General features: G+C 43.1%; 1 protein-coding gene across 3 annotated transcripts in view; it reads right to left on the bottom strand.

Annotated features, from left to right (window-relative positions):
- LOC137616440 (mitogen-activated protein kinase 14-like) overlaps nucleotides 1-24,149 on the bottom strand; it is a 258,883-nt gene that overhangs the window by 140,936 nt on the left and 93,798 nt on the right. For all 3 annotated transcript variants that reach the window (XM_068346191.1, XM_068346190.1, XM_068346188.1), the window contains exon 5: nucleotides 4,185-4,347. In XM_068346191.1, coding sequence (XP_068202292.1) covers nucleotides 4,185-4,347 — 163 coding nt within the window. The remainder of the gene's footprint in view (nucleotides 1-4,184; nucleotides 4,348-24,149) is intronic.

Genomic DNA, 24,149 nt, shown 5'->3' with positions numbered 1-24,149 from the left:
TCTTTCGCCTCCTTGATATGGTTGCAGAACTTGGCAAGCCGTTCTAATGTTAAGCCCGTTTCTTCTACATTTTCTTGGGTCTCTTCCTGGGTACCCTCACTCTCTTCCTCACTTGCCGATTTCGTCAGGTCTTCGAGGTCTGCGTCAGTTAGGGGCTGGGAATGGCAGTCCAACAACTCGTCGACGTCTTCAGTCGTCATGTCGCCAAACCCGTCACCTCCAATTATGGCAGCCAACTGCACAGATTTCCGTATTGCAGAGTGTTGGATTTCCGACGGAGTAAATCCCTTGTCGTCGTAAACAATATCGGGCCACAGCTTCTTCCAGCTCGCATTCACGGTTGCAGGTTTCATCTCTTGAAGTGCCTTCTGAATATTCTGCAGGCACGTGGCTATGGTGTACTGCCGCCAGTACGCCTTCAAGTTGAAATCTTCATCCTCGTCATCTTGGGCAGCATCCACACACGCAACGAGGTCCGCCAAGGTATTCTTCGTGTAGAGGGCCTTGAACGCCCTGATAACCCCCTGGTCCATCGGTTGAATTAATGACGTGGTGTTGGGTGGCAGGAACTCAACCTGAACGCCCTCACGCGACAGGTCAGTTGCGTGTCCACCAGCGTTATCCATAAGGAGAAGGATCTTGAATGGCAAGCCCTTCTCTAAGAGATATTCATGGACTTGCGGGATGAAACACTGGTGGAACCAGTTGGAAGTCAGCATCTTCGTAATCCATGCTTTTTGATTATGCATCCAGTACACGGGGAAGGAGATTCTTATTTTTATTTTTCAAAGCGCGAGGATTTTTCGACTTATAAATAAGCCCCGGCTTTAACAAAAATCCAGCAGCATTGCCACACATCACGAGGGTAACGCGATCCTTGAATGCCTTAAAGCCAGAGGCTTTGGCTTCCTCTTTGAACAGGAAAGTTCGCGACGGCATTCTCTTCCAAAACAAGCCAGTCTCATCCATATTAAAGACTTGTTCCGGCTTGTATCCACCTTCGGCGATAATATTCTTGAACGTCTGGTTCACGTAAGTTTCAGCAGCGGCAGTGTCAGCGGAAGCAGACTCCCCATGCAGGGAAACGCTTTTCAGGGCGAAGCGTTTCTGAAACTTCGCGAACCATCCTTTGCTTGCGGAAAAACGTTTCTGAGGCTGGGAATCAGTGGATGTCCCTGGTTGAGGATCATCTGCATCATCATCATCTTCAGCATGGTTGCCGTCGTCGTCTTTAGGTTCCTTTGCAGCAAAATTCTCATATAAACTCAAAGCCTTTGTTTGGATGGTGTTCGTATCCAAGGCTATGTTCTTCTTCCGGCAGTCGGCAATCCACACAGCTAAAGCACCTTCCATGCGTACGATCGTTTTATTACGCGTTGTAACGACTCGCTTCGCTGATCTGCTAAAGGTGATTGCAGCAGTCTTTCTAATGTTCGCCTCGTCCTTTTTGATATAGCGAACGGTGGATTCGTTGATGCCAAAATGGCGGCCGGCGGCCGCGTAACTTCTACCATCTTTTAACATGTCGAGAAGCGTAACCTTCTCAGCTATCGTCATCATCCTTCGGTGGCGTTTAGGCTCACTACCAGCCTTACTAGAAGCAGAACGCTTGGGAGGCATTGTACAGTAGGATTTAACAGAAAGTTCAACAAAAAGTTCAACTTAAAACAGTCGCACACAGCACAGATTAAACTTCACAAACTTAAGAACGTCTACTCAGCAATACGCGGAAAGAGAAAGTGAACGATCCAGCCCCGCGAGAACTTTGATGCTGCGGGTAGAAGATGCGGGCAAAACACCAATCACAGGCTAGATAACAAAACTTGAGTTCTGATTCGTCATCTATCAGCGCTTGAACCAATCACAACCCGTCTTACAGTACTATGATGCGTTGGTTACTCATAGAAGATGCCCCGCGCATACTGAACGTACGTAGATTAAGTACAATACCGTAATAATAATAAATAATGATAATAATACTGTACAGTAATAATAATAATAATAATGATAATAATAATAACAATAATAATTTTATTAACAACAACAACAATAATAATAATAATAACAATAATAATAAAAATTTACGTACGCTATTTTTTGCCTCTCTCTCTCTCTCTCTCTCTCTCTCTCTCTCTCTCTCTCTCTCTCTCTCTCTCGTACGCTTATTCGAAATGTGATTTTTGCAACAAAGAATATTATTGGATGCAGTACTGTACTACGTACGTATACATACAAAAGATTCATGGAAAAGAAGCACATCCATTACAGTACACACCATTCTAATATGGTATGACTGCATCTGATTTGCGTTTCATGTTCGATTTAATTTTACTACGTACTGAATTATCGTATGATCACATTCTCTTTTCGTGTTTTATTTCTTTCTGTGCTGAATTATATATCATATGTAATGCAATGAACAATCAGTAAGAGCAGATATTACTAATTACAGTATTAATGGAATTACAGGTAACAAAATATCGTATTTGGTTGTCTTCAGATTTCGCAGTATTTTCGAATTTTCCGGAAAATCCGCGATATGTATATATATATGGGTTATGGGAAAACCCCGCGAAGTGGTGAATCCGCGATTGTCGAACCGCGAAGTAGCGAGGGTTCACTGTATATATATATATATATATATATATATATATATATATATATATATATATATATATATATATATATATATATATATATATATATATATATATATATATACATATATAATGAGGGAAATTTTTCTCATAGAGTTGAGGCAGCAACAGGAAAGAAAGTTTATAAAATTAGGAGAAGGTCGAAGCAATATTAAGAGGAAGAAAAAGATGACAGAGAGAAATTTAGATTCGAACTGGGGGAGCAATTTCCCCAAGTTTGAGAGCCCTCTTGCCCGTCACTAAATTTCAACACGGGAATGATATGCCGCGCTGAAGCCCAATGACTTCATCAAGGCATTCTCTCATTAAGAGGGACGAGAAGATGGAGAATCTCGTCCCCAAGCACAGCTGGTGAAAGGAACGCCGGTCTCTTGAAGATCATCTTCTAGAGCCGAAGTATTACTGTGGGGAGAAAGAGAGGGCTGAGGGTTAACAGACTACGATGTCTCAGAATGGCGATTAAGACCGTCATCAGCAGGAGGTCGTTGGAGGGCGAACGTGTGCAATTGCCTCTTCCACGCGTGAAAGGTCCAGGAGAGGGTGACAGATGGAGCTCGCAAACCTTCAAAGCATAGGATGTTTAGGGCTCTGGAGTAGGATCCTTCCTGGCACTAAGCTGAAGGAGTCAAAGAATCTCTTTTTTCGAAGGGGGTGCAAAAACCCCTAGGACGGTCATGCCTGCAACACATTTGCATGGGAAAATGGCTCCCCGGCTGCTGGAAGTGAAGTTGCTCCTCTAAGGGAAGCAACTACCCCCAGCCTGTACCCTGGGGTTACCAAGGAGTTATGCGGTCTGCGCTCCTGCTCGATCGCCCCTTGGAAGAGCGCGAATGAGGAGCTTTAGAAAAAGGTTTAGGGGTGTGAGAAGAAGAACGTGCTTTCCTTGTCCTTGATGGAGAAAAATCGCGATTAGCCTTCTTTCTGCGCCATCCAAAGTTCTCCCATTGGGAGGCATGCCCCTCCATACACTCTTCACAGGGTGAACCCTGCTCGCAGCGATGCCCTCTACACGAAGGACACAGAGAGTGCGGTTCGGTATCCAGCGATGACATAAAGGTACTGCACGCAGCACCCTCGCGCCCAAGACAGGTCCACATGAGGGCGATCAGAAGAAGCACAAGCGCACCAGAAATGAGAAAGAAAGATTACAAAGTTAAGGGCAGTTTTTGGAGGAGAGAGAGGAGACGCCCCTTCTCTACAAGCCAAAAGAAAAAAAGTGACGTAGTTCACGGCCGTGAGAGTATATATAGAGGCAGCTGGTTATCACCCAGCCACCCCTGGCCTACCCATTCAAGCGGTTAGGCAGGGTTGCCACCACGCACTTTTAGTCTAATGGCTACCTTTCAGCTTCGCCGATAGATAATCAACAAAAATAACATAAGGTTTGTTAGCATGGGAACTATTTACACCTCAGTGTCAAATTGTTATTCTGCAGTTTCTATGGGTTTTGTTGACTTCATGTGCTGTTCCTTTGATTTAAACAATAATTGAAGCAAAAATTTAAAACAACATCAAAGACTTTCATACCTGTTTGATTATAATGCATCCAATTAAGCATGATCTCCGGTGCACGATACCATCTGGTTGCAACATATCCTGTCATTTCTGACTCTGTGGGCCTCGCTAAACCAAAATCCAGAATCTTCAGTTCACAGTCTTCATTAACAGCAATGTTGCTCGGCTTCAGATCCTAAAAAATAGGGGAAGAATGTTACTACATGTATTTAGAAAGTTAAAAAAAATTCTCAACCCAACATACATAAGTTTAAAAGGGTTTGTCACAGATTTGGCAGCTTTGACCATTTGATACCTTTTTAATCATAAGTACAGAACCTTGCTGGTTTTGTTTCTAATCAGAGTAGATATGGTGATGAATGACAAATTCGGAGGTAATTTGTATTTTTCCTAACGATGCAAACCTTAGCAATTTATAGGGGTATTACTTTTGGTGAAGCTGAAAAGGCGAGCCATTAGAATTCAGCAAGGGTTAACTACTGATAAGCTAGTTAGCGCGCGCGCGCGGGGGGGGGGGGGGGGGGGGGGGGGGGGGGGGGGCTAACTAGATAAACCCGTCAATCACACACCTGTGACTGAGCCTCACTTTGCTTAGAGGCAGGACTTGGACGGGGACAGGGTTGGCGGGCAAGTATGTATAAATAGCTAAGTCCTGGTTGGACTTCCTCCAGTGCTCTGCCACCCGTTCAACGTCTTCCGGCCTAAACAGGGTGGACCTATCGAGAGTGAAGCTCCTTAGCCTCGTCACTTTGAGTTTGGGACTTGCCGATGAAACCTTTCTATTATCGAGTCTTTTTTTCCTCAAAATGGCATTCATCCACAGGTTGACTACCTGGTGGGAGAGAAACTCGATAGTTCTGGTCCCAACAAGAGAAAAGTTTCCATCGATCTCCCCGTAGATTCCTTGGACCAATCCTCGGATCTAACAAGGTGTCCCACAGACACCAACCACAGATTCAGCCACAAAGTAGCTGCTTGGCATACTTCGCTACCTTCTCTATGTTGAGGATGTCAGACGCTGTGAAAGTGATGGGGAGTCCGAAGTCTTTCATAGGACACTCATCTGGTGAGTCTAGAGGCAGGGCCAGAAGGGGCTCGTTTGAGACCTCATACTACTTCCTCTGCTGCACGAAAGACAGAAGGACTAACCTAAAGGATAAGCCCGAATGGAGGGAACTAGAGAAGCCAGTGATCTGGGAAAAGGCCTTCCTCCAGGCACCTGCCAATCCCTTAGACCAAAGCAAAGCTGCACTAGACTTGGGAGGTCGTTGTACGCCGTAAACGTGGTCAAGGACAGTGTTTTTGCCCTCCTGAGGGGCCATCATTGGGTCAGCCAACCCATTGATGGCAATCGTGCAGGCCAATACCTGCCAGAAGTCGGGCTCTGACTCTTTCTGTTCTGCCTCCATCAGTCTAGGAATAGCAGCCCTTAGGAGATAGTCATCCTCTTAATCTAGGTTGTCATCCACCCCCGAGATCTCACCCATAAGAGCCCGGAGTAGGTCAAAGTCATCTACCATGGTCCTAGAGGGAACGTCACTTGCTGACCCCTGTCACCGCTGGAGAGGTCCCTCGAGGCTCCTCTTACAGATGCCTTGTCGGCCTGAATGATGTACTCTTAGGGAGCGTCTTGGCGTTCTTGGACTCTCTACGGGTTGGGAGGTACCCTTCCAGAAGTGAAGGTCTGGAGGTACGCTTCCAGAAGTGAAGGTCTGGAGGGTTCTTCCCGCCTGGTAGAAGGCTATTCCTCTCTTGCTGAAGGAACTGCCACAGTATGGTCAGTCTCCTTAGAGACCTCGGCTTGTACGAAGGTGGTGGGTATCTCCCAGAGGAGTAGTGTTCTTCATGGTCGTTAATGCAGGAGTCAATTGCACCTGGGAAAAGTCTTGCTGGATGTCCCTCTTTGCGCCTGCCGCTTCTCCCTTCTTCAGAGGTGACACCGGAGATAGAGGTCTGCGTGGGGTGATCACAAGGCTCTTGGTTTGGGGTCTGCCAGGGGGGAGGCCAAACTGGGAGTAACTGACTTCTTCAGGGGAATCACTGGGGTATTGGCTACTGCCTGGTCTGCGGGAAGCACATCCGAGACCGTTTTACGTGCTGTCTTTATCAAATCGCCGAACCAAGCAGGTGCTTTACTCAATGCAGGAAAGACAGGAAGCTCCTTAGGAAGGCCAGATGATGGAGATCGCTTCCTAGGAGTCTGCGGTCTTGGAGCCCGGAAAGACTCTGACCTGAAATAATTGGCACAGGCATGGCCTCTCGCTCTAGCTTGTAAGAACGTGATGTCTTGGAGGTGGACGGAAGCTGAGACCAAAAAGACTCCCTGTGGTTGGCCAGGAAGGGGACTGGGCGTCCGTTGTGTTGGGTCTCCACTGGAAGACAATAATTCCTGTGGGAATGAAGAGGCTCTCACACATTAGGAAAGGCTCTTGCATGTCCTGGAAAAGTTTGCTTAGGCCTAGGTGATCATGCTTCCCTGGAACATATAGGTTTAGGACTATACCTGGAATGCCTAGAAGGCTCAGCATTCTGCAACGGAGATCGATCTCTAGCCTGATGACGAGAAAAAGACAAGCTCTCGAAGTAAGGACGATGGGTGTCGTCTCTAATTTGATCGGGGGTTGGTCAGCAGTCATGGACCGACGAAGAGTCCACGGAAGAGGGGGACCAAAGCTGGAGGGGAATGGTCATGAGACTGTAAGGGACGGGCCCTGGCTGGCAAGATATGATCCCACGATGGAAGGTGACGATGACGAGCTGGCAAGGGAGGGTCACGCGCTGACCTGTGTGGATCTGAAACAGAAGAGTGACGATCCCGAGTAGGGGAGTGATGGTCATGCATTGGCGAATGACGATCCTATGCTGACTAGTGGAACTTGCGCCCCAGTAGCTGACGAATGCCGAAGAGCTGATAAATGAAAAGTTGGTGAATACCGAGAGACTAGCGAATGATAAGTTGCTGGCGAACATCGTGATGGCAAACGCCTCAGAGCTGGCGAACGACGAGGAGGTGAATGCCTGTAAGCTGGCGAACGACGATTGATTGATTGATTGATTTGAGGTTTTCTGGCATCCTGACATCTAAGATCATTGACGCCGATATCGTTTATTGTAAATTAAAAAAAATAGAAGAATATTCCATTAAAACCTTAAAAGTAAAGATATCATTTTAAAAGTAAAATATCTTTCAGAAGACCTGCTTCTGAAATAAAGCTAAAAATACCACTAGCATGGTAGGACACAACATGTCCAAAAATCTTGGCAAGGATCAACCTGCCATCCTCACCTCGAGCCTCAAACAGATATCTATTTCTTTCACTACTATATGTGGGGCATTCGGTCAACAAATGCTTCACTGTCAATGGTACTAAACAGTCGTCACAATATGGCTGGTATTGGCCAGTGAGCAGATATTCATGTGTCAACCGAGTTATACTTCCAGTGGTATATAGAATTTGTTATTTTTCACATTTCATTTTCAATTAAACAATCCCAATGCTGTTGCCAATTATTAGAAATCAAATTCTTAATGTTGGGTAAACGGTCATCACAATGAATGGGATACCTTCTTGGTTGCTATTCAGCTGAAGCATTCTTTGCCAGTAAATCTGCCTTCTTGTCTCCAGACACACCTACGTGTGTTGGAACCCAGCAAAATTTAACTGTTACACCTCTCAGTCCAATAATAAAAAGCCATTCTAAAATCTTTAAAACTAAAAGGTTACTCAAATTAAAAACTATTATAGCTTGAAGGACACTCCTTCCATCACTAAAAATGGTAAAATTACCCCCTTCTTCCAACGCTTTTTTTTCAACAGAGGTTAGTATGCTGTAACGTTCACCAGTATATAAGGAAGCTGTTAAAGGAAGTGCACCTCTATAATTAAAAGCATTACTTTATACTCTGAGCCATTAATATATATAAAAGTGGAATCCTTGTGTTCTGCAACATGTTCCATAAAAAGAGACCTGGCTTCTAAGTCAGTCATATTCTTTTAACTACAATAAAATATTTAAAATAGGATACATTCATACATATACCATGGCACTTCCCCCAATTTTGGGGGGTAGCCGACATCAACAAAGAAACAAAAACAAAAAGGGGACCTCTACTCTCTACGTTCCTCCCAGCCTAACAAGGGACTCAACCGAGTTCAGCTGGTACTGCTAGGGTGTCAGCCCACCCTCCCACATTATCCACCACAGATGAAGCTTCATAATGCTGAATCCCCTACTGCTGCTACCTCCCCGGTCATTTAAGGCATCGGAGGCAGCAGCAGGGCCTACCGGAACTGCGTCACAATCGCTCGCCATTCATTCCTATTTCTAGCACGCTCTCTTGCCTCGCTCACATCTATCCTCCTATCACCCAGAGCTTCCTTCACTCCATCCATCCACCCAAACCTTGGCCTTCCTCTAGTACTTCTCCCATCAACTCTTGCATTCATCACCTTCTTTAGCAGACAGCCATTTTCCATTCTCTCAACATGGCCAAACCACCTCAACACATTCATATCCACTCTAGCTGCTAACTCATTTCTTACACCCGTTCTCACTCTCGCCACTTCGTTCCTAACCCTATCTACTCGAGATACACCAGCCATACTCCTTAGACACATCTCAAACACATACAATTTCTGTCTCTCCATCACTTTCATTCCCCACAACTCCGATCCATACATCACAGTTGGTACAATCACTTTCTCATATAGAACTCTCTTTACATTCATGCCCAACCCTCTATTTTTTAATACTCCCTTAACTGCCCCCAACACTTTGCAACCTTCATTCACTCTCTGACGTACATCTGCTTCCACTCCACCATTTGCTGCAACAACAGACCCCAAGTACTTAAACTGATCCACCTCCTCAAGTAACTCTCCATTCAACATGACATTCAACCTTGCACCACCTTCCCTTCTCGTAAATCTCATAACCTTACTCTTACCCACATTAACTCTCAACTTCCTTCTCTCACACACACTTCCAAATTCTGTCACTAATCGTCCAAGCTTCTCTTCTGTGTCTGCTACCAGTACAGTATCATCCGCAAACAACAACTGATTTACCTCCCATTCATGGTCAAACTCGTCTACCAGTTTTAATCCTCGTCCAAGCACTCGAGCATTCACCTCTCTCCCCACTCCATCAACATACAAGTTAAACAACCACGGCGACATCACACATCCCTGTCTCAGCCCCACTCTCACCGGAAACCAATCACTCACTTCATTTCCTATCCTAACACATGCTTTACTACCTTTGTAGAAACTTTTCACTGCTTGCAACAACCTTCCACCAACTCCATATAACCTCATCACATTCCACATTGCTTCCCTATCAACTCTATCATACGCTTTCTCCAGATCCATAAACGCAACATACACCTCCTTACCTTTTGCTAAATATTTCTCGCATATCTGCCTAACTGTAAAAATCTGATTCATACAACCCCTACCTCTTCTAAAACCACCCTGTACTTCCAAGATTGCATTCTCTGTTTTATCCTTAATCCTATTAATCAGTACTCTACCATACACTTTTCCAACTACACTCAACAAACTAATACCTCTTGAATTACAACACTCATGCACATCTCCCTTACCCTTATATAGTGGTACAATACATGCACAGACCCAATCTACTGGTACCATTGACAACACAAAACACACATTAAACAATCTCACCAACCATTCAAGTACAGTCACACCCCCCTCCTTCAACATCTCAGCTCTCACACCATCCATACCAGATGCTTTTCCTACTCTCGTTTCATCTAGTGATCTCCTCACTTCATCTATTGTAATCTCTCTCTCATTCTCATCTCCCATCACTAGCACCTCAACACCTGCAACAGCAATTATATCTGCCTCCCTATTATCATCAACATTCAGTAAACTTTCAAAATATTCCGCCCATCTTTTCCTTGCCTCCTCTCCTTTTAACAACCTTCCATTTCCATCTTTCACTGTCTCTTCCATTCTTGAGCCAGCCTTCCTTACTCTCTTCACTTCTTTCCAAAACTTCTTATTATTCTCTTCATATGAATGACCTAATCCCTGACCCCTCCTCAGGTCAGCTGCCCTCTTTGCCTCACGTACCTTGCGCTTTACTTCCACATTTTTCTCTTTATATTTTTCATGCTTCTCTATACTATTACTCTGCAGCCATTCTTCAAAAGCCCTCTTTTTCTCTTCCACTTTTACCTTCACTCCTTCATTCCACCATTCACTGCCCTTCCTCATGCTGCCTCCAACAACCTTCTTTCCACACACATCACTTGCAATCCCAACAAAATTTTCTTTTACTAACTTCCACTCCTCCTCTAAATTGCCAGTTTCTCTTACTTTCACTTCGTCATATATCATTTTCAACCTTTCCTGATATTTACTTTTTACACCCGGTTTTATTAGCTCTTCAACCCTCACTATCTCCCTTTTACATCCACCTACTCTAATCCCCAATTCTTTTGCTACAACTAATTTTCCTTCCACCAAAAAATGATCAGACATACCGTTAGCCATACCCCTAACCACGTGCACGTCTTTCAATCTTCCAAACATTATTTTAGTTATCAACACATAATCCATTAATGCCCTTTCTACTACTCTTCCATTTGCCACTCTTACCCATGTATACTTATTTTTATCTTTCTTTTTGAAAAAGCTATTACTTATCACCTCTGGTAATTTCCATGGAGGCATTGATGATACCTTAAATGGAAGCACCTTAGTTCTACTTATAATAAGACTGTCTGTCGTTTCACCCGAAAACCATAAGGTTAAGGGGATTTTGGGTGCATCTCAAAGTATGTTGAGTGCTTTGCAAGGCTTGCAGTCTGACAGGCTAAAGAATTAGGAAGCCTTTGCAGCCTAAATCAATACCAAATAATAGAAGACTTTCGGTAAGGTCTAACGGTAATTCTCCAGCGTCAACAAGAAGGCTTGGAATATGTGAAGTTCTAAATGCTCCTGTTGCCAATTTGATACCAGTATGGTGTATAGAATCTAAAATCTTTAGTCAATTTGGGGTGGCTGTGGAGTATATTTCACAGCCATAATCAATTTTTTTTTTTTAAATTAAGGCCTTGTATAACTTTAAAATAGTTTTGCAGTCTGCCCCCCATGATATATGGGACAAAAATTTTAAAAGTGTTAAAGCATCAAGGCATTTTGCTTTTAATGAATTCAAGTGAAGAACCCATGTCAACCTACAATCAAATATCAAGCCTAAAAACCTAGCTTCCCTTGCAAATGGGATCCGTTGACCTTTGATGTACAGTACATATCAGGATCTGGATGCACTCCCCGAATACGACAGAAATGGAAAACAGTAGTTTTGCTTGTCAGTAACTTAAACCCATTCATATCAGCCCACTGAATAATTCTATCAATTGCGAGTTGTAGTTTTCTCTAAACTATTGCCATTCTAGCTCCAGCAAATGATATGGAGAGATCATCTACAAATAGTGTTGAGAGCATATCTTGAAGAATAACAGAGTATATCTCATTAATTGATAGTGCAAATAGGGTTGCACTTAGTACACTAACCTGGGGAACACTTCCTTCCTAACATTTTCTTTCCGATAGTTTCCCCTACTCTCACTCGAAAAAATCTATGTGAAATAAATGATTGAATGAACAATGGTAGCTCTCCTCATAATCTTGAATTATGAATGATTTTAAGTATACCATACCTCTATGTAATATCATATGCTTTTTCAAGATAAAAAAAGACTGTTAGATGGTGCTGTTTTGAAGCAAAGGCTTCACAAATAAGAGGATTCCAGTCGTATCAACACACATCAGTCGTTGAGTGCATTTTTCTAAATCCACACTGGATAGGTGATAAAATACCCACCTTTTCCAGGTACCATATCAGTCATGTATTGACCATCTTCCCCATGATCTTACATAAACAAGAAGTAAATGCAATTGGTTAATAGTTTGCAGATAAAAATTATTCTTACCGGGTTTTAAAAAGGCTAAATGAATGAATGATTTGAAGTTCTCTAGCATCTTGACATCGAAGGTCATTGACGTCGATTAAAAAGGCTAAAATAATGGCTAGTTCCCAAACACTTGGATAATTATGATCATGCCATATTCTGTTAATAATACTTAAAATAAACAACTTGGTATCAACAGGTAATGTTTAATCATTGCATATGGAATTCTATCTGGTCCAGGAGCTGTATCATTACACGTAGCAAGTGCGGAATCAAATTCTCTCTCAGTATAAGAAGAATTGTATGACTCTTCCCTTCCTCTTGCAGAATTTAAAACTTTCTTTTCTTCAATGCTCTTATACTGGTGACCAGGAGATGCTTTACACTTGCATGATACATTTGAGAAATGATCAGCCCAGGCATTGCTAACCTCAGTTGCACCAGTCATATACTGTCCATTAACCTTCAACACTGGTGGTGGGTTTGGGGTGAATTTGCCTCCTATCTTTTTTACTTTCCTCCACACAGAAGATGGTGGTGTTCTACTGTTAATGGAGGAAACAAAAAGACACCAAAGACTGGTGCCTAGCTTCTTTCATGGCACGACGGAACTGTGCTCTACATTTCTTGTATGTAATTAAATTCTCCTCGGTGCGGCATCTGCGCAATCGAGTTACAGACCTCCTTGTGGCTCTGTGCAGGGCAGTTAGTTCTGAAGACCATCAGGGGACTGGTTGTTGTTTGAATAACCCTGTTGTTTTGGGTATTGATTCGACTCCTACTGTATGGAGGGTTCCATTCTGCAATTCTATGGCATCATCAATATTCTCAAACTGTTCTGCATTTCCTTCAATTTCGCTTAGCTCATGAAATCTATCCCAGTCCGCCTTGTCAAAATTCCATCGTGGTAATCTCTGTAAAGGTGGACCATTGTTGGTGGTTAAAAAATTGGTGCATGATCACTAGTATGCCAATCATCTAATATCCTCCAACCGAAATCGAGAAGGCAATTAGAGCATGCAATTAATAAGTCAATACACGACAAGGTACCTATCTGAACATGGAAGTGCGTGGGCTCTCCTGTATTAAGTAGTCCAACACCTTCATTTTCCACAATAAATGATAAAATGTTGCCCCTTGTGTTTGCTAAAACATCACCCCATAAAGGATGTCTACTATTAAAATTCCCCAACAAGAGAAAAGGTTGAGGGAGTTGTTGAATCACCTCTGCTAAATCATTATACAAGATATTGTCATTAGGAGGAAATAAAGAGAGCAAATTATGTATTTTCTCCCTACATTAATTTGTACAACCACTGCCTGCAGAGGGGTACAAATAGGTGAAAATATTTTAGGAACATCTCGGGAACGTATGTAAGACTTCCAACATGGCTCCCTGTTTGTTGATCATATGGTGTCCTATAGCTAACATACTCTCGAGGACATGGAGTATTAGCATCAAGCTTGCTCTCCAGTAGACATACAACTATAGGGAAGTGCTCATGAATGAGGAGCTCAAGTTCTTCATATTTGGCCCTTAAACCCTGACAATTCCATTGCAAAATGGAGGAGACAACTATGGATTATTTTCTGGAAGACATCTTGGATGAGGTCTTCACACTGTCATTTTTTATTTAACAATATTTTCTGTAGGCTTCTTAAGTGTGGGTCTTGATAAGTTAGGTTTTACATTATCCTTTTCAATGTTCTTTTTACCTAATTCTTGAGGGGGATGGTACACCTCAACTTGAATTTTCTATTGATTTAAATAGTTTTCTTGTTGATCTGATATATCAACAGACAGAACCTCATATCTATTTGATGTCATAACTTTGGTGTTTTTAATGAATGGGGCTGAGAGAGATGGAGGTCTCTCTCTTTTCCTATTACTGTAATGGGTGGTGAGTTATCAGGGTTTGGTGTCTCTCCACTAAAGGTGCACCTGATAACTCTGTTTTATGTGAAACCTCCATCAAATCAGGCAAAAATATAGCCTGAGTGAGGTTAGTATTAGTCTTTGTAATGAGGGACAAAGGTTTAATAGAGGTGAGCAAAGCCTTAGGAGATGATATTCTTGCCTTATCATGCAGAATTTTATCACAAGTTGGCAAATTTCTTTTTTTGGGAATACTGGCAGTAATAGGTGGGTTGGATGTCTCCTGTCTCATTTTTCCTCCTGATTTCAATACTGTACCTTTCCATAACTTGTTGATTTACTCAATAGCCTCTTGGCATGCCCCACACTTATATATTCTATACTGAATTTATTGAGGGCAGTCCCTTCTAACTTTTATTGCTTGCAGCTCCTATCAGTAGATTTATGATTCAAATTGCAGTTTAAACAATTGGCCTCTAGTGTACAATCTCCATGGTAAACATTGGAGCAAGTACTACCCATTTTTTCATTCCTGCAAACTTTAGAAGGATGCCCATATCTAAAGCAATTAAAACATTGCAGTAGCTTCTGCTTAAAAGTTTGAGCTTTAATCCATTCATTTTCTATGTAAATGTGGAAAGGCACATCAGCATCCTGGAAAGTAAGTATGATCATTGATGTTCCAGGGTCTTTATACACTTTCCACACAGTTAAAGAACACATGGTCAGTAACTCTTCTTCCATAAACTCATACAAGTCTTTATTGAAAACTACTCCTCTTCCATAACTGAAGTTTAGATAAGGTTTCACATCCGACTTCATGTCAGTATTCTCTGTCTTTAGATTGCATAATATAACAGATTGTGTTTCTGATTTCGCACTTATGAGGAAACTGTTCGTTCCAAAACGAGATATATCTCCCGGAGCGATGGTACCTACTTTTTTTAAAGAAATTTGCATATTTTAAAATAATTTCCTGTATTCCCTTTTACAGAGGACATGAAAGTGCCACAGGAGCGTGCAGTCCTGAACAGGTCTGCATAAGGACAGTCAAGGAAGAACACAATCACACCTGAAAAAGCAGAAAAAGCCATAAAGTCAAATGGCAAGTCAAGTTGGGACGAAGAGAGCAACAACCTCTGTTCTTCACCTAGCCAAAAGCATAAGTGGTAACACAACCAAGGTGTGAGTGAGTGGGTGGCTATACCGCTCTAAAAGTCTTACAGCTCGTCTTCAAGCTTCACCGAAAGTATATCGCTACAGGTAGTAGGTTGGTCAGGGCACCAGCCACCTGTTAAGATACTACCACTCAAGAGGTAATGGGTCCTTTTAACTGGCCAGACAGTAAAGTACTACATTGGATCCCTCTATCTGGTTACGGCTCATTTTGTCTTTGCCTACACATACACTGAACAGTCTCGCCTATTCTTACCACATTCTCCTCTGTCCTAATACACCTGACAACACTGAGATTACCAAAAAAAAAATTTTCTCTCAAGGGGTTAACTACTGCAATGTAATTGTTCAGTGGCTACTTTCCTCTTGGTAAGGGTAGAAAAGACTCTTTAGCTATGGTAAGCAGCTTTTCTAAGAGGAGGACACACCAAAATCACACCATTGTTTTCTGACCTTGGTTATAACCATAGCCTCTATACCATGGCCTTCAACAGTCTTGGATTAGAGTTCTCTTGCTTAGGGGTACACTCGAGCAAACTGTTCTATCTTATTTCTCTTCCTCTTGTTTTTATGAAGTTTTCATAGTTTATATGTGAAGGATCTAATTAATGTTGCTACTGTTCTTGAAACATTTTATTACGATTGTTTATTCTTTTCTTATAGTCTTTTCATTTCCTTTCCTCACTGGGCTATTTTTCCCTGTTGGAGCCTTTGGGCTTATAGCATCTTGCTTTTTCAACTAGGGTTATAGCCTATCTAATTATATTGTTCCTAACCTATACATGTTTGAATAAAATGTCCCAAGATTAATTTTATAATCTAGGTTATGGAAATTGATAGAACTCAATTTTTTGTCTAATATTTGAAAAAAAAAAAAAAAGGTACTAAAGACAAAACTGGGAAAACTATATAAGATGTGCTTTGGTTGAGTAATCAAAGTCTAATGTGGATTTGTAAGAGTATCCCATGAAATTATTTCCGTTTTCTTTAAAGCGTGAATTTGTAAGAGTATACCATGAAATTATTTCTGTTTTCTTTAAAGCGTGACACACAAAATAAATAACACACACTATCGTATTAATATATAGATAACAGTAATAATAATAATAATAATAATAATAATAATAATAATAATAATATTAATAATAATAAAATTAATAATAATAAATAGTGTATGCTTTGTATTTGGTGTAGGAACAAGTATAAACCAATGATAAAGAGGTGAAACAAACAAAACAGAGTTGGAATACTTGTCAAAGTTGAAATGGCTGATGACAATGTAGTCCTGAGACAAATTAATGAAAGCATAATAAAGATTAAGATGATTTTTGGTAAGAGGGCAATCGATGTGTTTCTGGTTTACTTACCCCTAAGCAGAAAGAATAGAAGAAAAGTAGGCGTTTTTGGGAAAGATTATCAAAAGCAGTCAAAGTAGTGTAACACACAGAAAATACCAGAAAGATGAGACCTAAATCCCCACAGGGAAATGAGGAATTGGAAGAAATGTGTGTTATCTAAAACAAAAAAAAAGTGTATGGAACTCTGAAGATTGAGATGGTTAGGAAAATTAAGAGGGAATAATGAACAATTCGTAACAAAAGCAGTAGGTATGAAAGTAGCAGGACGAAGGCCAGTAAGAAGGTCAACAAAATTGTGGAAAATGGAATAGGCTAGATGAAGAACTAGCTCCAGTGGAGTTCAGGAATACAGAGCATGGGACAGAAAGGAGTGAGAGGACTCATTTCAAGTATACCTTATAAAGTTAAAACTGACACAATTAAAGAAGCAATAAAGACAAATAAACAATCAAAGAACAAATTAATAAAAAATGGAAAAGTAAAAAAAAAAAAGGAATACCAAAAAATTCAATAAATACTTGATAACATAACAAATTTGTAATTTGTATTTTTCCTAGTATAAAAACTTGGAGCTATTTATAGGGGTATACTTTCGGCGTAGCTGAAACATGAGCCATGATAATTTTAGTGAGGGATAACTACCCCATCCGCTAGTTAGCGAGTGGGGGGAGGCGTAGACTGGCTACCCGGCTCACAAACACCTCTCGGCCGAGTAACCACTTGGCTTTATGGCAGGACTTCTCGGGGGACAGGGTGGCGGGACAATTTGTATAAATAGCTCCAGGTTTGCATACAAGGAAAAATACAAATTACTTACAAATTTGTTATTTGTTCCAGCGTAGATGCAAACCCTCCGCTATTTATAGGGGTGAATTACTCTTAGGAGGGAGGAAGTCCTCACCAACTGTCCTTGGTTATGACCCAGGGTCCTCTCTATTTCGATCTGTGATTGATAGTAGAAGAGACCCTACCCTCGCTAAAATCAAGTGACGATATGAGGTAATGCACTGATAGCGGCCTGCAGAAGCTCGTGTGTGAGAGGAACTAACAGTGTGGCTTGTCTTTAACATTTGAACTTGAGTACAAAACCTACTGTTCTTAAGACTTACCCAATACCCTCCCTCAAAAAGGTATTGGGGACGTAACAAATTATCATTCTATACACAGGAGCGAGCTAGTGTCGTTCTTTCAAGGTAACACCACAGACTCCTCACTGGGTAAAACCCCAATTGATGGGTCTTCGGTTACCGAACGAAGACTCTTTATTCAAAATGGGTTGCACCTAGGGTACAGCACACTCGGATTTTGAGTATTGGCAATTAACTCAAGGACACCACTGAGGATTACTTCTCCCCGTCTCCTAGAGTAGGAGACATCAGATGATGGATCATACAACAAACTAACTCTCCTGGTCAAAGCCCAAGTGAGTAGAAAGGGCCATCTTCCATGTAAGGAAGCAATCTGCTGCCTGGCATAAAGGTTCATAGAGAAGGGCCTTCAAGGACAGAAGGACCTGAACCGCGTTCCCAAGAGGAGGTTGAGATCCGACGGGGGACAAATTATCTCAAACTTTGTATAAGTAAAGGCATCGATGGGAGAGAATCCCCTTACACGACATCAGTTACAGAGGATCGAACGCTTCGCCTGGAAGACTGACGCTGAAAAGTGTTTGAGGTGCCTAGACATCTTTTCCGCAACTTGTTGCGAAAGGTCTCTCTGAGAGAGGTGGTGTAGGATCGTCCCAGGCGTGAAGTCGAAGCAAAGCTACAGCTTAGGAAAGTGTTAGCATATGGTTGCTTGGAAGATCGTGTCATGGAGGAAGATCCCTCGGAACTCCGTCAGGAGTTGCAGAAGGTCCAGGAACCATTCTGCGGGATGCCATAGCAAAGCTATTGGAGTCATTGATAAGATCTTGCTTATCCTGACATGGGTGAGGACTTTCTCACCAGAACGAATGGAGGAAAAAAGCTGTAAACCTCTAAGCTGTCCCACCAATCTTGGAATACATCTTGCTCAAGGGCCTGGTGACCGGTCGAGTGGGAGCCTGAATTTCAGGGCCGTTGCGAGCATGGTCGCAGTCGGGGACCTCACAAAGTTAAGGCTTTGCTGGATACAAGATGATTCAAAGACAATAGGAGCCCACTATCTGAGGGGTCTGTTCCAATTATCTGCAAGTACATTCCTGTACCAGGAATGACGCGAGCGGATGGGGGCACCTAGCTGTCTTCTGTCCATCTGAGGTTTCCTACTGCTAGATGGTTCTTTAGGAGAGGTGAATGCTTTCTGAATCGGGCCAACGGATGAGGATAGAATGGTGCAGCATATGGGCCCCCCTCTTTTTGGTGTATTAAAGAGAGCATCAGATCCAGAAGGGAGACGAGAAGATAGGCCTTTTTGCAGAAGCTCTCGTCTGCCACCACCATCCGCGGTTCGTCCAGCGGGAGGGGGAGGATATTAGATAGCAAAAAACACATCTCGAGGTGATGTCGAGACGTACAACTATTTGCACGTTCTTGCAATGGAGGGGAGGAGCCTGTCCACCTCCAACTGCCACCAATCTTGTGTGGTTGGCCAAATAATCCCGATAACTAACGGTAAACCAGTAAATCAGTACAGCTTATGTTATAAGAGCAAATCTCCATAGAGATTGCCTTCCGCACAGAAAACCGGACGGTAATTATCGAATGCATCCAAGAGGAAATTAAGATGTATCTTCAATCTATTGTTGGATGGGCAGTAAGCAGAAGTCTACTACTACGTAGTAGTATCGAACTGTGAACATGACAAGCATACATGCGTAGCTAGATTTAAATTCGTGTCTGGAACTCAATTGGAAAACGTTGAAAACATTCGTAACAGAGATTCTTCCTTCCTTTTTTTTTTTTTTTCTTTTTTTAAAGGAAGAAAACGTTCGTACTTCTCCGTCTTGGATCGGTAAAATAGCATTAGTATTGAATGTTCCCTATTAGGAAACAGATATGCTTATTAGAAGTTTCCGGTCAGAGTCATTGAAGGAAACTAAAACTTCCGATCGGGAGAAAGGGAAAAAAAAAGTGCCTACAAGAAGGCATAACGTAAATGCCGTATGTCTGGTTGTAGGAAAGTACCCAAGAAATGTACTGAATAACCTGGTTTCAGTAAGGGATACAACTATACAACTTAATAGAACAAAGTTCTAATTGCAAGATGTATACAGCCCTTATTGGTAGAAAGATCGCTTGCACGCATATGTACTTGTCCATCTGCGCTAGCGCATGCGTATTCTCTGCCTCCAGGAAACATTTGCAACGAATCCGGTTGCAGGAATAATGTATGTGTGACGAATCACAACATTATTGCCCAAGGAATGTTTGATCGTTGACTAGCTGTAATACTTTCTTGAATGAGAGTGCACATGTTCCAAACAAAATATACAATTATAAAAGCGATCATTTCTCCTTTGGTTTGCCCCTCCTCTTTATAGGAGGGGCTAGTCAGTGTTCCTACACAGAGACGGATGTCTGGTTACCTGTGGGTGAGGTTTGAAACGTTCGTAAACGTAATGAAAAGTTGCCCACGCTGTTGCTATCGTTCTTCAACGTCAGCTAACACTGTTCCTTCACACTAATTGTTTGAGACAATAACCCTGTAAGGGTATAAGAAAAAGTCTCGGAAGCCTATCGTGTATAACGGCAAGTCGCTGTACCCAGGGTACAAAGACGGGAGAGGCTAATTCAATCAAACGGTAGAACCCGAGTTTAAGACAATAACCTCACGGTTCTGTCTTGGCTAGAGCGCATGCTCCAAGAAGGCTTACGGCCTTCATGAAGTTTTAACAATACCCATTGAAGTTCTGTGAAACTTCTCAGGAACGAGTCTCCCGAAAAGGGTGAAGTCTCGTATGTTGCTTCAGGAAGACCAGACATAATTGCCATCGATCGCTTACCCAGCAGGCATCGCTCCGGGTTTTTCCGCGCGCGAACACTTGCGACGAGAGTCAGAAGATTCTCTGTCATAAGAGTAAAACTCTTGATGACGATGGGCGGGAGCGCGAACCCTTTGTGTGACGCGAGTCAGAAGACTCCGTCATAAAAGAAAAACTCTTGATGACGATGGTCACGTGCGTAAAGTTGGCCGTGAGCGTGCGAACACTTCACGGGATGAGAGTTTGAAAACTCTCTGTCAGGAGAGTAAATCTCTTGTGCGCGTGCGAACACTTCACGGGACGGGAGTTCGAAAACTCTCTGTCATGAGAGTAAATCTCTTGCGCGCGTACGAACACTTCACGAGACGAGAGTTCGAAAACTCTCTGTCATGAGAGTAAATCTCTTGCGCGCGCAAACACTTCACGGGACGAGAGTTCAAAAACTCTGTCATGAGAGTAAAACTCCTGCGCGAGTGCGAACACTTCACGGGATGAGAGTTCGAAAACTCTCTGTTATGAGAGTAAAATTCTTGCGCGCGCAAACACTTCGTGCAACGAGAGTTCGAAAAACTCTCTGTTATAAGAGTTGTTCGCGCACTTCAACTGATTGCGCTCGCATAAGATTGGTCTTGCGCGCCAAGTTGGTCGTGTGCGCCAAATTGGCCGTGCGTGCCAATCCAGTCGTACATGACAATTTGGTCGTGCGTGCCAACTTGGTCATGCGTGCCAAATTGATCGTGCGCGCGAGCTCTCAGTGTGGCGAGAGTACTCACTGCTACGCTCACCTGAAGGTTCACGATTGCCTGTTGTGTGAGCGCGAACGATCAACACAAGAGTCCGCAAACTCTCTGTCATATAAGTAATGAAGGTTCAGCATGAACTGTGTTGCGAGACCCCGAAGGGTCAGCGCAATGAGAAACCAAAAGTTTCTCTGTCACGAGACCCCAAAGAGTCAACGTGACTAAGGGCACGAGAGACCAAAGGCCTAACGTATCCTGTGTTGCGAGACCCTGAAGGGTCAGCGCAACAAGAAACCAAAGTTTCCCTGTCACAAAACACCGAAGTGTCAGAGTGACTAAAGTTACGAGAGTCCAAGGGTTCAGCGTAATTAAAGTTACGAGAGCCCAAGGGTTCAGCGTAACTAAAGTTATGAGAGACCAAGGGTTCAGCGTAACTAAGTTACGAGAGCCCAAGGGTTCAGCGTAATCAATGTTAAGAGACCCCGAAGGGTCAGCGTAACGAGAAATCAAAGTTTTCCTGTCGCAAAACACCGAAGTGTCACAATGACTAAAGTTACGAGAGCCCAAGGGTTCAGCATAACTAAAGTTACCAGAGCCCAAGGGTTTAGCGTAATTAACATTACGAGACTGAGACCCCGAAGGGTCAGCGCAGTGAGAAACCGAAGTTTCCCTGTCACAAAACACCGAAGTGTCAGAGTGACTGAAGTTACGAGAACCCAATGGTTCAGCGTAGCTAAAGTTATGAGAGCCCAAGGGTTCAGCTTACGAGTCCCCGAAGGATCAGCGTTACGAGGAACCGAGGTTCCTCTGTCACGAGACCCCGAAAGGTCAGCGTGCTTGATGGCACGCGGTTCCGAAGGCTCAACGTTACCATTGTTACGAGAGCCCTAAGGTTCGGCGTAACTGAAACCCGAAGGTTTCAAGTCGCATGAGCCCGGAAGGATCAGCGCGACGGAGTCCCGAAGGACTCCTACTGTCATGAGAACCTGCAGGATCAACATGATGAGAGCCCGAAGGCTCGCGATCACGCCAGCCCAAAGGGTGATCATAACGAGACCCGGAAGGGTCAAGGAGAACCAGCAGGTTCAAAGATCTCAAGATAACACCTCCGCAGGGGAGGTTTGTTCTCCGGAAGGAGAACGTTGCTCAAGATAAGGCTCTCACTCCGCTCCTAAAGGAAAACCATAAGCGTAAGGGGGGGGACCGCCGATGCCCCGAGGCGGTCTTCTCTCGAGAACGAGAGACTCGTTCCCCCGAAAGGGAAACCTGCTTCGGAGAAAGCTCTTCCACTGCCACTGGTGCATCGGCAAACTCCTACAAGTTATCTCTCGCGAACGAGAGGAAAGTTCTCCCGAAGGAGATCACCTAAGACAAGCTTTCTCCCAGCTCTATGGGAAAAAAGCATAGGCGTAATAATATCTCTGTCGCGAACGTGGGAGAAGTCCTGCCGAAGGAAGACATCACCTAAGACAAGCATTCTCCCAGCTATAAGGAAATAAGCGTAGGCGTAATAATATCTCTCTCGCAAACGAGAGAGAAATCCTCCCGAAGACAAGCTTTCTCCCAGCTCTATGGGAAAAAAAAAAGCGTAGGCATAATAATCTCTCTCCTCGCGAACGTGGGAGAAGTCCTCCTGAAGGAGGACATCGCCTAAGGCAAGCTTTCTCCCAGCTCTATGGGAAAACAGCGTAGGAGTAATAATCTCTCTCTCGCGAACGAGAGAGACGTCCTCCCGAAGGAGGACATCGCCTAAAACAAGCTTTCTCCCAGCTCTATGGGAAAAAAGCGTAGGCATAACAATCTTTCTCGCGAATGAGAGAGAGAGAAGTTCCTCTCAAAGGGGAACAAGCATTAAACTTGCTTTTCCCTAGTTCAAGGGGAAGCAGCACAGTCTTCGGCGACGAAGTAGCAGAAGCAAAACTCGTCTGCTTCCCATTAACAAGCCTTGTTCAAGTTGAAGGTTGACAACGATTGCTACCTCGTAACGTGGGCAGCTCACGAGCTACCACATGAAGCGCAGGATAATGAACAGGGCGGCCATAGCAATCGGCCTTGTGTTCTACGTCGCTGCTATCTGTAGAAAAGAAAATAAAAGTTGTGATTAATTGCAATTTATGCTCCGCTGCACAACATGAACTATTCGGGGAATAAGTCACCTTCCTTGTAGAGATAATTCCTTGAAAGGGAGCTGAACTGTTATACACTTTAACTCAGTAATGAAATAAACACACGGGAGTGTTGAGAACCTGCCGAGCATCAGTGCAGGATAAGGCGGCAAGGTAGGGGAGTAGTATCAACACAATGACAACTCCCTTACGGTGGAGGCCGTCGGATACGTTATCAACAGTAATTAAAGTTACAAGCATCTGACAACATAAACATATATTTCCATTTATACATATATACACGCATATATATGAATAAGATAAATGAAAACACACACAAGAGAAAAAGAAAAAATGACAGAAAAACAATCAAGGCCAGTCATTGCGGGAGAGCACGGCAGCATGTCTGTCCTCTAGCGAGCCAAAAAGTAAAGTGGTTACTCAGCCGAGAGGTGTGAGTGAGCGGGGTAGCCAGTCTACCCCACCCCACACTCGCTAACTAGCGGATGGGGTACTTATCCCACACTAAAATTATCGTGGCTCGTCTTTCAACTACGCCGAAAGTATACCCCTATAAATAGCGGAGGGTTTGTATCTACGCCGGAACAAACAAAAATTTGGAAGGTTTGTTTGTGAGCATCAGAAGTAATAGCTTGGATTTGTGAATTTTGGGCCATATAGCCTGCTGCTGGGGTCTGTGAGGCCATTTAGTACCCAAGCACAACCAATGCCAAGCACAACCAATGCAAATAATGAAAAAGGTGTATGGAAACTTGCTTCATAATAATTTTAAAGTTTTTTTGAGTGATTATTTTCAAAGTATTGTCTGCTAAAGTAATGGAATAAACTGTGTTACTGCAATCCTCACCA

The sequence above is a fragment of the Palaemon carinicauda genome, chromosome 22 (assembly GCF_036898095.1).
Source record: "Palaemon carinicauda isolate YSFRI2023 chromosome 22, ASM3689809v2, whole genome shotgun sequence".
Taxonomy (NCBI): domain Eukaryota; kingdom Metazoa; phylum Arthropoda; class Malacostraca; order Decapoda; family Palaemonidae; genus Palaemon; species Palaemon carinicauda.
Note: the sequence above shows the minus strand (reverse complement) of the source record. Positions and strands in the feature narration are given on the sequence as shown.